The 13022-nt window shown below is 53.2% G+C and overlaps 2 protein-coding genes across 3 annotated transcripts in view; one reads left to right on the forward strand and one right to left on the reverse strand.

The window, feature by feature from the left end:
• ART1 (ADP-ribosyltransferase 1) overlaps positions 1 to 7468 on the forward strand; it is a 12396-nt gene extending 4928 nt beyond the window's left edge. Inside the window, exons 2-6 of one of the 2 annotated variants that reach the window (XM_008566988.1) lie at positions 3208 to 3326; positions 3657 to 4437; positions 4945 to 4947; positions 5583 to 5621; positions 7183 to 7468. In XM_008566988.1, the coding sequence (XP_008565210.1) occupies positions 3264 to 3326; positions 3657 to 4437; positions 4945 to 4947; positions 5583 to 5621; positions 7183 to 7280 (984 nt within the window). In that variant the 5' untranslated portion in view covers positions 3208 to 3263 and the 3' untranslated portion in view covers positions 7281 to 7468. Of the gene's footprint in view, positions 1 to 3207; positions 3327 to 3656; positions 4438 to 4944; positions 4948 to 5582; positions 5622 to 7182 lie in introns of those variants that run through there. The other variant, XM_008566990.1, reaches the window with a different exon arrangement.
• Positions 7469 to 8126: 658 nt separating this feature from the next.
• The window catches only part of CHRNA10 (cholinergic receptor, nicotinic, alpha 10 (neuronal)), an 8885-nt gene continuing 3989 nt past the window's right edge, over positions 8127 to 13022 (reverse strand). The window contains exons 2-5 of the mRNA XM_008566991.1: positions 11797 to 11942; positions 11229 to 11383; positions 9976 to 10508; positions 8127 to 9062 (exon numbers count right to left, since the gene is read on the reverse strand). Of these exons, the coding sequence (XP_008565213.1) occupies positions 8605 to 9062; positions 9976 to 10508; positions 11229 to 11383; positions 11797 to 11942 (1292 nt within the window). The 3' untranslated portion in view covers positions 8127 to 8604. The remainder of the gene's footprint in view (positions 9063 to 9975; positions 10509 to 11228; positions 11384 to 11796; positions 11943 to 13022) is intronic.

A 13022-nucleotide genomic window follows, 5' to 3' on the forward strand; every position in this document is an offset into this window, starting at 1 on the left:
TTTAAAAAAAAAAAAAAAAAAAAAAAAAAAAATGATCTTCAACCTCCCTTGCTTCAGAATCTCCTAGCTCTGAAACAGTTTCTGGTATTTCTGAGAGTCCTTACCAACTTTCCTTTGAACCATGAATTTATTTACTTCTGATTATGGAGAAGCATAAAAGCTTGGACATAGGGAACCTCGTCCCACCTTCCAGACCTCTGACAAAATAGTTCTAATTGCAAAATTGTATAGTAGTTCACAGATCCATTTAAAGGCCAACATTCTGCTGAATCTAACATCAGCCATATGTTGTTGCAATAAAAAAAAATCCTTTTTTTTTTTTTATTCATAGAGATACAACTATATTTGCCCCTTTAGCGATTATGCATCTGAGAGGTCTTTGTGCAGGGATCAACACAGAATCTCCTATATCTTTGCCAGGTTTTATTCCCCCACACCCTAGATCTCTTGTTACTCTTGTTATAAACCTAGCGCTAACTTCCAACTGGCAAGTTCTTATGATTAGCCAGGATGCAAATACCACTTTCACTCAGTTAAGATTTTGTACATGAAAAGCCTAAAACCAACATCAAACACTAGTCAGAGAAGATGGGGTATGGTAAAAATTACCACGAAACCAGAAAAAGCAAGCAACTATTACTAATTCAGTCACAGGACCATCAAAAAGGTTTCATCTAGGGCTGGCCCGGTGGCGCACTGCTACAGTGCGCCGCTTGAGAGTGCGGTGGCGCTCCCGCCGAGGGTTTGGATCCCACATACAGACCAGTTCCCGCTCACTGGCTGAGCGAGGTGCGGGCGCAGCACCGAGGGTTGCGATCCGTTGCTGGACACGAAAAAAGACAAAAAAGAAAAAAAAAAAGGTTTCATCTAGGAAAATCAGTCCCTCCCTTGCACAAAAAGCACCACAATGAAGAACAAGGCATGAGTTCCACTGGCCCAGTCACCAAGTGGCCAGGCTCCTGATGTATATATGCTGCTAGCACCTCAAGCCACCGGGGAAAGTTATATCCACCAGTAATAATCACAACCTGACACAGTTCCCTCCTCAGCAAAACCAAATAGGCCAAATCCTCCCAGACAGTTTGCTGTCATTGAGGCAGGCACTCAACCTGATTCATTTCTTCCTTCGACCAAGCCATGCACAGCTTATAAGTTGGCACAACCTTTCCCCATGATCTTAAGGTCAACAAGCATGGAAAAGGATCCAAAGGCCCCCAGGTAGTAGCATGGATAGTGTGCACAGTTGCCACATATACAGACAAAGACACCCACACACACATCCCAATGAGGCATCTCCACAAACAAACAAACTGGTTGGTCAAAGCGCTTTTCTTGGTGGGGGAGGCAGTTGGCCAGTATGGGGATCTGAACCCTTGACCTTGGTGTTATAACACCACGCTCTAACCAACTGAACCGGCCAGCCCCATTCAAAGTTCTAACCTACATATTCCACACTTATGGTACCAGTTCTAACAGATGGTATGTATGGATAGAGGGCATTGGCGTGTGCACTGGCAATAACTTACCTGACTGAAGGACTCATCAGCCCTGTTCTAAAAGCTTCCTCCCAGGGCCGGCCCCGTGGCTCACTCGGGAGAGTGCGGTGCTGACAACACCAAGGCCCTGGGTTCGGATCCCATATAGGGATGGACGGTTTGCTCACTGGGTGAGCATGGTGCTGACAACACCAAGTCAAGGGTTAAGATCCCCTTACCGGTCATCTTTTTAAAAAAAAAAAAAAAAAAAAGGTTATAATATACGTATGTGTAAGCATGTTCCCTTTTGATTTTTGAAAAAATGACAATAAAGAACAAAACAGGCTTCATGCAGACAACTATGTGTGTATATGAACTTTTAAATATTATATTATTTGGGGCTGGCCCGGTGGTGCACTGGAGAGTGCGCCGCTTGGGAGCGTGGTGGCGCTCCCGCCGAGGGTTCAGATCCCATGTGGAGACCGGTTCCCGCTCACTGGCTGAGCGCGGTGCGGGCGCAACACCGAGGGTTGCGATCCCGTTGCCAGTCCCTGGTAAGGGCGTGACACCGAGGGTTGCGATCCTGTTACCGGTCAGTAAAAAAGACAAAAAGGAAAAAAATATATATATATTATATTATTTGACGAGCCAGCCACCAAAAAACAAACAAAAAATAAAAAAGTAAGTAAACACTGCATTATTTCTATATGCCTAGAAAAATGTCCTGAAGACACTGTTATCACTGGCCACCCCTTCCACGTTGGCAGGTGTGGGTAACAGTGGGAATGGGGATATGGAGAAAGAAGAGGATTTGGACTTTGTGGTTCATATGCTTTCCCCCCTGACAACAAGCAAGCATTACTTTGTAATAAAAACAGAAAAGAAAAAGGACCAGCAACAGCAGCAACAGCAACAGCGCTGACTCAGAAGCCGTCCATGGCAATCCTGACCCAATGGTGGGACACCCTCTTCTTGGAGCCACATCAGGCCCTCAGTGTATCCACCCACAGGATGCAGGAAGCTTATGGCTTCCTCTGCTTCTCTTGGGGTAGGCAGGTACCCTATGTATTCTTCTCTTCCTCCAGACCTTCCTCCCCCAGCAGCTGGGGGTCTATATCTGTCCCTCCCTGGAAGCACTTCAGGACTCGGGGGAAGAGGGCTCAGTCCACAACAGGTCTTCAGGGAGAGGAGGGCTTCTGGATCCCCGGGCCCTGCTCTAAGTCTATCCCTATAGTCTTATTATGGCCCCACCAGCTGACCACTCCTGAACCTGTCCCTGTTCCAGCCTCATGTCCCCAGTGAGGTGAAGCCCAGACATCTCATTGTGGCAGCTGAGTCCTTTATGACTGGCCCCAGTCTTCCTAGCATTCCCACACTGCAAGTTCTGCAAGACTAGGTGAGTTTTTCACTCTTTACATCCTCAGAGTTCCTACCTCCAATACCTTTGCTCTTTCCATTCCTGTTGCCTAAAATTCCTTTCCCGCCCCAAACTCCAATCTTCTCTCCCAGTTTCCACTTGCTGATGTCTTGTTCTATTCATCCTGCAAGACCCTGTTCACATGTCACCTCCTCCAGGAAGTCTCCCACATTCCTTCCAGAGAGAAGGGTTCTCTTTCTCTTCTGATCTTCCATTTCTATCTTGTGACTCTGAGTGCCAAGCACTGGGAGTGGCACAGATTAGGTGTCAGCTAATGTTTATTAAACTATACAGATTAACACTGCAATTTTCCAGATGAGGAAACTGAGACCCCCAAAAGAGACAGCAACTTGCACAGGGTCACCTCCAACATGCAGATTCCTGCCATGACGTCTTTGCTACTTCTGTTCATGGTCCTCATGCAAGCACTTCAGGTATGGTCATTCTCCACTGTCCCCATCCCAGCACAGAGGTGAGCTGTCAGCTTCTTCTGAACTCTGGAAGGAGGAACAGAGGGAGGAAAGAATGCCTGATCTTTTCCTGGGAATTGCTCAGGCCAAGGGGACAGGTCCAGAAGCTGGTCTTGGGGAGCTTGCAGCCAGTAGTCCCCAATGCCCTTCCCCTCCAGGTATGCTTGTGGCCCTTAGTGCCTTTCTCAGCAGTACAAGCCCCACCTTAGTGGGGGGGGGTGAGGAGCAGGATGAGAGGGGTCTCACTCTCCCAGGTCCCCATCCTCTCCGTCCTTGCCACTCCCGCCCCCTCAGGCCCAAAGCTACCCCATCATACAACGAGACCTCTTCTCTCAAGAAATGCCCCTGGACATGGCCCTGGCCTCCTTTGATGACCAGTATGCTGGCTGTGCAGCAGCCATGGCAGCAGCTCTCCCTGACCTCAACCACACGGAATTCCAGGCCAACAAAGTGTATGCAGACAGCTGGACTCTGGCAAGCAGCCGATGGCAGGAGCGCCGGGCCTGGGGGCCACAGTGGGGCCCCAGCCCTATGCGGTTCCCCCCACCACCCCCAGGCTTCCGCGATGAGCACGGGGTGGCCCTCTTGGCCTACACAGCCAACACTCCCCTGCACAAGGAGTTCAACACAGCTGTGCGTGAGGCAGGCCGCTCCCGGGCCTACTACCTCCAACACTTCTCCTTCAAGACACTCCATTTCCTGCTGACCGAGGCCCTACAGCTGCTAGGTAGAGGCCAGCATCCGCCCCGGTGCCACCAGGTGTTCCGAGGGGTGCATGGTCTGCGCTTCCAGCCAGCAGGGCCCAGGGCCACGGTAAGGCTGGGGGGCTTTGCCTCTGCGTCCCTGCAGAATGTTGCAGCCCAGAGGTTTGGTGAGGACACCTTCTTTGGCATCTGGACTTGCCTTGGGGCCCCTATCAGGAGCTACTCCTTCTTCCCTGGGGAGGAGGAGGTGCTGATCCCCCCTTTCGAGACCTTCCAGGTGATCAATGCCAGCAGACCAGCCCAGGGCCCCACCCGCATCTACCTCCGGGCCCGGGGCAAGCACAGCACATACAACTGCGAGTACATCAAAGGTGAGGCTGCGTGCAGGGTTGGCACCTCCGCAGGAAGCAGGCCTCCCCCATCCACCAGGGCCTTTGGCAAATCCAGCCCCCAGCCCCTGTGTTCAAGGGACACATACCTAAGTATTTAAAACAAACAACCAGTGAGGAGGATCCAGTTGTGTCCACCAGCCCCTCCACCCCCTCCATCTAAGGGAGACATAACCTTCTCAGGTAGTCCACTCTTGTCCCTGGAGGTATCTAAGCAAAGCTGGCCACTTGCTGGCTGGGAGGCCAAAGAAGTTTTCCTGACCAAGGCAGAAGTCTTTGGCCATTTGAGGGAATAAACAGACCAGGTCAGGCTTTTCTCCCAGCTGGAAGCTGAAAGGGAATCAATTTCTAGCCACAGTATTGACACCCAGACTGCTGTTGCCAGAATGAGTAAGACCCCAGCTTCAGTTCCAAAAGGAGCACATTATGAGGTTGAATAGGAATTATGGGTGGTAGCATGTGCTGGGTGGGGTGGTGGTAGGGGGTGAGACAGTACTTGGGTGTTGTGACCCTAAGTTCCAGTTCAGGCTGAGGTCAGGCAGATGTCAAGTGCTCCTCCTGTCCACCCCCCAGAACTGGCCAGTGGAGGAATCATGAAGATGCACCCAGGTTCTTCATCTCTGAAGGAGTGGTGGGCTGCTGTTCCCAACTGAGTGAGGCCCAGTTTCCATAGTTAGGGGTAGGTAGTTGGCTGGAACTGAGACCTCACCTAAAATGGGAGAAGGTCCAGTGTGGCTTCAGTTTCCACCGTGGACAGCATCACGAGCATGTGTGAGTTGACAGAAGGGGAGGAAGACATGCAAAGAACACATACCAGCCCCTCCTTGGCCAGGATGAGGCATGGGAGAGGGAGAGGTAAGTGTGGCAAGGAGGCAAAGTCACAGGCCAAGGGTGCAGGGGTGCCCCAGAATAGTCCCTGGCTTTGATGGCTGGCTCCATCCTGGCCCAGCTGTTCATGGGTCAAGTCAAACCCAGTTCAGGGATGTCCCACCACAGGGGAGTAGAATTAGGAGAAAATGTTCCAGCTTTTCCTAGAGCAAGTCGGGATTGGACCCCCAGGACCCTGAGGTCACTTCCCATCCTGAGAATGCTTGAGGCTTTGATTCCTTACTGTTTCTCTCCTACAGACAAGTGCAAGTCTGGGCCCTGCCATCTGGAGAATTCAGGTAAGGGCTGCAGGCATCTGTGAGACTCACTTTGGGGATGAGAAGGTTGCCCTGGGGTTGGGAACCCTACCTGGATTTCCCTCTTATAAGGAAAAAAACCTCCTTTATCAAAAGAAGTGAACTCTCCTGATCAGGCCCCTATTTAGGTTGCTGATCTCCCTAGAGGATGACTCTGTCTGTATGGGTGTTGATCAGGGGGGAAGACACTCCTGCTCTCCAGGCTGGGCCTGCCCCTCCCTCACAGGAGAAAGCTACTGGTCAGACCCCAGAGAGGTTCAGGCTGCATTGAGGGGAGATGGGAAGGGCTGCTCCCCACAAAGCCCTACCTTGGGCCTTCTCCTCCCTCAGCTGCAGAGCCCACTGGCTCTGTGACTGCCCTCAGGGCTCCCTCGGACCCACCTTTGAAGGTCAAGGCAAGGCATTGGGTGCTAGAGGCCTGGGCTCTATCTAGTCCAAGCTCTACCCTAACTTTCTCTATGACCAACCCATTCTTTGTTTGGGCCTCAGTTTCCCTATCTAATAAATTGGAACAGATGATCCTCAGGTCCCTTTCAGCTGTGACTCTTCTCTTCCCTTGACCACCTGCTGTGCCTACCTGGGCCACCACTTCTCTAGATAGGAATGGGCCATTGCTGGGGAAGGAACGGCAGCTCCTCCTGCAGCTCTGGGTCTCTCTTCCTTCTCTTGGGCTGTGAGCAGTGGCCTGGAAGCATCTCCAGCCTCCACTTTGTTCCCACCATGATCCCTGATGCAGTAACTCAGAGTTCCAGGCAAACCATACCATTACTCCCCCCTACACTCCAGTGGTGTAGGTAGCATTACCAGCCCTGTTCTACAGAAGACAGAACGAAGGCACAGAGGAGCAGCAACCCGCCCTATGCCACACTGGTGGAAAGGGGCAGAGTCCAGATAGCCTGGCTCGAAAGCCAGACTCTGAACCCCTGCACCAAGATGCCCTATCCCTCCTAGACATCATCTCACTTTATCCTTATTGCACAATAATCTATCGAAGGGAGGTAGAACAGGGAGTATTACTCTCATTATATAGTAAAGTGAGACCCAGAGACAGAAGAGACTTGCCCAAGGTGACAGAGCGACTTAATGGCAGAGCCAGGACCAGAAGCCAGATCTCTAGCCTCCAACCCAGGCCTCCTCTTTAAATTCTGATGATGTAATTTCAGGCACAGGAAATATTTAAAATCTGCCCCCCTCCCACTCAGACCACCCAGCACATCTCCTTCCAGGGTTTGGGCAGAGGAGCCAAGTTCAGCATCACTCGATCCTACTCAGATCTCCACCCCATGTTCCATCCCACCCTGCAATGCCTCATATGTGTCAACAGACAGCAGGGGGTTGGACCTAATGACCTCTGGAAGGGGAACAGGGACTCTCAGTAGTCTCTTCATCTCTGTCCATCTTTCTCTCTAAATTCTTGCTCTTCATCTGTCTCCCGTTGCATTTTGTGTATCAGTCTTTTAGCTCACTCTGCTAGTCTCTCCATCTTGTATCTTCATGTCCTCACTTTGCTTCTAAATCTCTCTCTCTGCTGTTTTCTCTGCAGCCAGGGGTCAGGGCCCCCTCTCCGCAGTTTGGTTCCTCCTGCTGCTGCTCTGGTTCCTTGTGGTGGGGGCATTTCCAGAGAGTCCAGGCCACCTCTGATCCACCAGACACTGAACAGCCCTGCCTGCCACCTCTGCCCAACCTGAGGATGTTGACTATGTGTGTACTTTAAGTGTAGCCAAGATCCCTGGCAAACCCATTTGCAGGGAACTCTAGGCCTTCTTCTGGTGGAAAAATAGAGAATTTGGGGACTGACCCTACCCAGGGCTCTGGGATAGAAACTGAATCGAGGTAGGTGGATTCCAAGACCAACAGCAACTCACTTGAAGATGGAAGAGACTTCAACTCATTTGGGGAGTTACTGGGAGGGGAAAAGCACCTGGCCATGGCACTTTATGGTGTTACTCGAATGCCTCACATGTCCACCTGGAAAGCGCCTACTCATTCCTCCAAGAAGCCTTCTCTGATCTCTCCCACTTGGCTGGGTTAGGGGCCCTGCCTCTGTGCTCCCATGGGCCCCTGTGTCCTTCCCTACACCACGTCCATGTCTGTGTCCCATGTCAGACTGTGAGCTTCCTGAGAGTAGGGACTGGGTCTGAGGTAGAGGTGGTGCCAGGAAATGCATGAAAGTCAGAAAGGAACAAATACCTGTGAACGGTTCATCCCTGCACTGTCCCTACCTTGGACACTGTCCAGCTTTCTAAACATCAGTGTGTGGAAATGGGGTGGACTGTATCTAACTCCAGAGAACAGAGAGCAGGAGAGATGGCAGAGAGAGCTACAGGCCTCTCTCAGGGGCTCAGTCAAATCCCAGTCATTTTCTTGTCAGCAAATATGTAATTTCTGCTCTGATCCATGAGTCCTGAGGTTTCTGTCTCCAGACAAACCTGAATCTGCAACTTCCACCACCCTGGGCCCTAAAGGTGAGACAAGACATGGAAGAGGTGCTAGGCACACACTTTATTAGGAGTTGGGGCTTTCTGGACAAATGTCTGTGTGGCTTCCTGCTCTGGAAACCAGACCATGAATCCCCACTCCCCTTCCCTTAACTCCTAGGCATGGACAAGCAAGACCAAGTCCCTATAACAACAGCCACACAGGATGGGAGACAAGAAATACGGCAGTTCTGTTTCTTATATAATAACCCGCACTCTTGCCACGAAAAGCTCTGATGCCCATCATGGATGTTCGGTTCTGGCCCTCCGAGACTGTACTTTGATCTTGACCTTCCTAGAGTTCCTCCTCTTTAGGAATTAAGAGAATGGCAGGTTCTGGTCTTGAATGCTCCCTCATGGACTGTGAAGTTGGGGAGCAGTGGGGGGAGACTGGCTGGCTATCTGAGGACCAACAATGACCAGGCCTTTGCCATCCCCGTCTCGATGGGCTGTGGCTGTAGCTGACCCTAGGACCCAGTCCCAGTCCCTCACAGGGCCTGCACCAGCACCAGGAGGCTCATGACCAGGGCCATGGAGAAAAAGATGCCCAGGAAGAAGCGGTCCATCACACGGGCCAGGCGCTTCCAGTCCTCATGGCGGTGCTGGGCAGCCCGGTGGCTGTGGAAGATGTTGGCAATGGTGGCTACATGGTGCAATAGGGCTTCCTGATGGCACAGACACCGTGGCTCCTGGCAAGGGCCTGCTGGGGGACTAGCCCTTCCCTCAGGAGGCTGGGGACTGGAGGATGACTTGGGTGGCCTGGACAGCCCACAGGGCTCCCCTCGTTCCCGCACACACAAGCCCCGTGCCAGGTGTCGCAGCAGGAGGGCCCGGGCCCAGGCTGGCACTGGGCGGGCACTGGGACCACAATAATGCAGGTTCATGATAAGGATGGTGAGTGCTGTGGAGAATGTGACCATGGTCATCGTGGCCATGTAGTACTTCCCTACAAGAGAGAGAGCCAGTTGGGGCCCAAAACAAGAACTTGGGGATCCTGGGCTTCCCAGCCACTTCCACACAAATAGTAGGAAACCCATCATGATGTTCTCATGACTTTCCAAGCCCAAAGGATGGAAGCTGGAAGAAAGTAAGGGCCTAGTTCTCTCCATCTCTCATTCCCACAAGTGCATCCTCAGAAGCTCCCTGCTTCCTACTGCATTCCTTGCTGCTAGAGACTGCACTCACACAATCCATCCAAGTCACGCTCCCAAATAGTTACGCGCACAACCTGGGGCAAAACATCTACCCTTTCTGTACAACTGGGCTGATAACAAGAGAACCTACCTCATAGGTTTGTGGTGATGCTTACCTGAGTTAATAAATGTCAAGTGCTTAGGGGAGTGCCTGGCACAGAGCAAGCACTTGATACGTTTTGCCTATTATTACGAGACTGGGGGCAGGGATCTTTTTCCATCAAGGCTTTGAAAAAAGACCGACTCTTGGGCCGGCCGTGGCTCACTCAGGAGAGTGCGGTGCTGATAACACCAAGGCCGCGGGTTCGGATCCTGTGTAGGGATGGCTGGTTGGCTCACTGGCTTGATAACACCAAGCCAAGGGTTGTTGAGATCCCCTTACCGGTCATGTTTTAAAAAAAAAAAAAGAAAGAAAGAAAAGAAAAAAGACCGACTCCTTCCCGCTCATAGAACGGCGAGGGATGTTTTCCCTGGCAGGGGCCTACTCCTTTCCCTTCAACGTTATGAAGAAGACACGCACCCAGGACGCACACTCTGTCTCACACTGTGGTGGGAGCCACTCTGTTACCCAGGCCCTGACCCGGCCCCACACTTGGCCGAACACTGAGCTCCCGCCCTGGCACTGGTGGAGACCCGCGCACTCTCCCCAGGCCCCGGCCCGCTCACCGATGAGCGGCACACTCTCGGCCGGTGGCATGCTCTCGGCCAGGAGCAGCTGGAAGACGGTGAGCGCCAGCAGCACGGTGACGCCAAGCGACACCTTCTCGCCCGAGTCTGCGGGCAGGTGGAAGGCGAGCGGCGCGAGCAGCGAGATGAGCACGCAGGGCAGCAGCAGGTTGCACACGTAGGCGGCGGCGCGGCGGCGCAGCAGCAGCGTGAAGGTCACGTCGGGGTAGGGCTCGGAGCAGCAGCCGTAGGTGAGCACGCGCCGCCGCGCCGGCATGCCCAGCACGCGCCACTCCACGTTCTCCACGAAGTCGGCCAGGCTGGCGGCTGTGCCACGCGGCCGCACGTCCAGCTGGTGGCCGCCGTGCGTCCACGAGCCGAACGTCAGGCCGCAGCGCTGCGCGTCGAACGGGAAGGCCGACACGTCCACGCGGCACGAGCTGCGCGTGATGGCCGGCGCGTCCCAGCGCACGCCACCGTCGTGCCGCACCACCACGTTCGTGCTGGCCGAGGCGGGAGGCTGCGCGTCCGCCCTGCGGGCAGGCGGGGCGGGGCTCACCCAGGCGGCCCGCGGAGCGTGGGGGCGGGGCCGACACCTGAAGGGGCTCTGTGGGTAGAGGGGTCCTCCGGGCTGCAAAGCAGCCGCGGGCAGCACGGAGGGGACTGCCCTCTGCCTTTGGAGGCCTCCAAGGGGCGGCGCCTAGGGAGCCCCAAAGGGACGCAGCTCTAGCCTAGGACAGCGTAAAAAGGCCTCGGCAAAACATGGAAGTGGCTCTGGGCTGCACAGTGACATCCCTTGGGGGCTCCAGGGAAAATACGCAGAGCCACGTGTTGGCTGGGAGACTCAGAACTGCTTAAAGAGGTGTAAAGGAATGATCCACAGGGCTAGGCCCTGGTGGAAAGAGATCCTTAAGCAGGCTCTTGGGGAACCCTGAGAGATTCAGAGCTGGCCTAGAAGGGCACAGAGAGACACTTGTGCCCCGGACACCTGTCTTCAAAAGACACAGAACTGGCCCTGGACCACACAGTAGGGTCCCAGGAAACATTCAGCCTGGATTAGCCTGGGACAGCCTAAAGTGGGAGGGTGCCAGGAGGGACCGTGAACTCTTGGCAGCTTACAAGGGTCCTGGGGGAAAGCTTCCAGGGCAGCATAGCAACGGGTAAGGTGGTAGGGAGAGGGGATCAGTGCATACCCAGGGCTAAGGGCAACTCTAAGGAGGGTAGGAGAGGGGAGGGGCCCAGGCAGGCAGTACTTGTTATAGAGTACGATGTCTGGCCGCCATACAAGACTGCTGGGGATGCGGATGGCATCCAGCCCACCATAGGCATCAGGGTCCCATCGTAGGTAGGCATCTGTCCATTCCTGACGGATCCATAGGTACAAGGTCAGCACCTGGTTCCGTTCATCCTAATGGGGGGCAGAGAGTGGGCACAGCTGTGGATACATGTATATGCAAACCCTCCCGTTTGTGTACACTCACCTATTGGGTTCTGATCAGCACCCACAAAGCCAACTTGCCCATAAGTCCAGTTCTCACCCAGTCCTGACCTTGCTGTGTGACCTTGGTGGGTTCTTTTCTTCTCTGGACCTCAGTTTCCTCAGCAGTTATATGGGGTGATAATCTCTGCTTTGCAGGGATTCAGTGAGTTAAAGTATGCAAAGTGTTGGGCGGGGGGATACCCAGCAGTTAGTAACTGTTATCATTGTTGTTAATATTAACGTTTACAGAAAAAGAGTATAGAGAATGATTCCTGCCTCTCACCCCTTCGATCCTTGACACTGTTACAGGTAACACTGCATAGCTGTACCACACAACGCACCATGTCAATGATCTGGGACAATGTCACGTCCAGGGTCACATTCAGAGTCTGGTCTGTGTCTGCCACAGGTCTCAGGGCACGTGTGTAGTTTGTGAAGAGGTCACGGAACAGCTTGTGAGCCAGCATTCCCTCAGCTCCCAAGCACTCTGGAGGATCAGTAAGAAGGGTTGTACATGACATTATTACAGGGGCCTCTGCTCACACCCTCCACTCCCAGGGATGGGAACTGTCACCTGCTCCACTATCGCACAGCCTTTCCAGTGGTCCTGATGTCTGCCATCTGTCCCTCTAGCTGTGGCTTTAATTCCTCCCTGGCCTGCCTCCAGGGGTGAATGAGGTAAAGTCCATAGAGTGAATTGATACCTATCTTCTGGAGCAAGGCTGACAGATTCCTTCCCTCCCATCCCTTCCCAAGGACCTGGATTCTACTTGCCCTGCCAGAGTGCTAGAGGGACCCAGATAGGCCAGAGAAGTCCAAACTGTCACCTGGGCATTCTGAACCCCATTGCCACACCCCCTCCAGTCTCTCAAACCTGTTTCTACTTCTCCATTTGTACTTGATAGTTTCTTCAAAGCTTCTGATACTAAGGGACATTCCCTCCTTCTGAAAACACATTCTTCAGTAAGCTTTCATGACACACATTTTCCTCAGTCCCTGCTTTAAATATTGTTCCCCCAAATCCTGTCCTTGGCTCTCTTCTTTTTTTTCAGCCCATATTTTTCTCCTGAGCTCCAATCCCATGTATACCACAGTCCACTCCTGAGTTTCTTACAGGTACCTTAAACTTTGTAGGTCCAATATGAACTCACTTCCTCCCCCCATGCTCTGAAACCTGCTACTCGTCGGTGTTCCCTATAAGCAAACAGCACCCCCAGTGATCTCAGCCAGAAATGTGGTAATCATCCTTCCCTCCTCCTCCCCCTGCAATCCAACCAGTCTCCAGATCCTGTCAGGTCTGTCAAACCCTGCTAAGCATCTCCTGATTTGGCTGACTCCGTCCTCACCTCCCCAGCTCAGGCCCCACCCTCTTTCACTTGGACTATAGTGGCAGCAGCAGTAGCAGCAGCGGCCTTGTCAGAGCTCCCCTGCCTCAGGCTCACCTTATCCTCACCTCCCCAGCTCAGGCCCCACCCTCTTTCACTTGGACCATAGTGGCAGCAGCAGTAGCAGCAGCGGCCTTGTCAGAGCTCCCCTGCCTCAGGCTCACCTTCTCCTACCACCCTCC

The sequence above is a fragment of the Galeopterus variegatus genome, unplaced genomic scaffold (genome assembly GCF_000696425.1).
Source record: "Galeopterus variegatus unplaced genomic scaffold, G_variegatus-3.0.2 Scaffold283, whole genome shotgun sequence".
NCBI classification, from domain to species: Eukaryota; Metazoa; Chordata; class Mammalia; order Dermoptera; family Cynocephalidae; genus Galeopterus; species Galeopterus variegatus.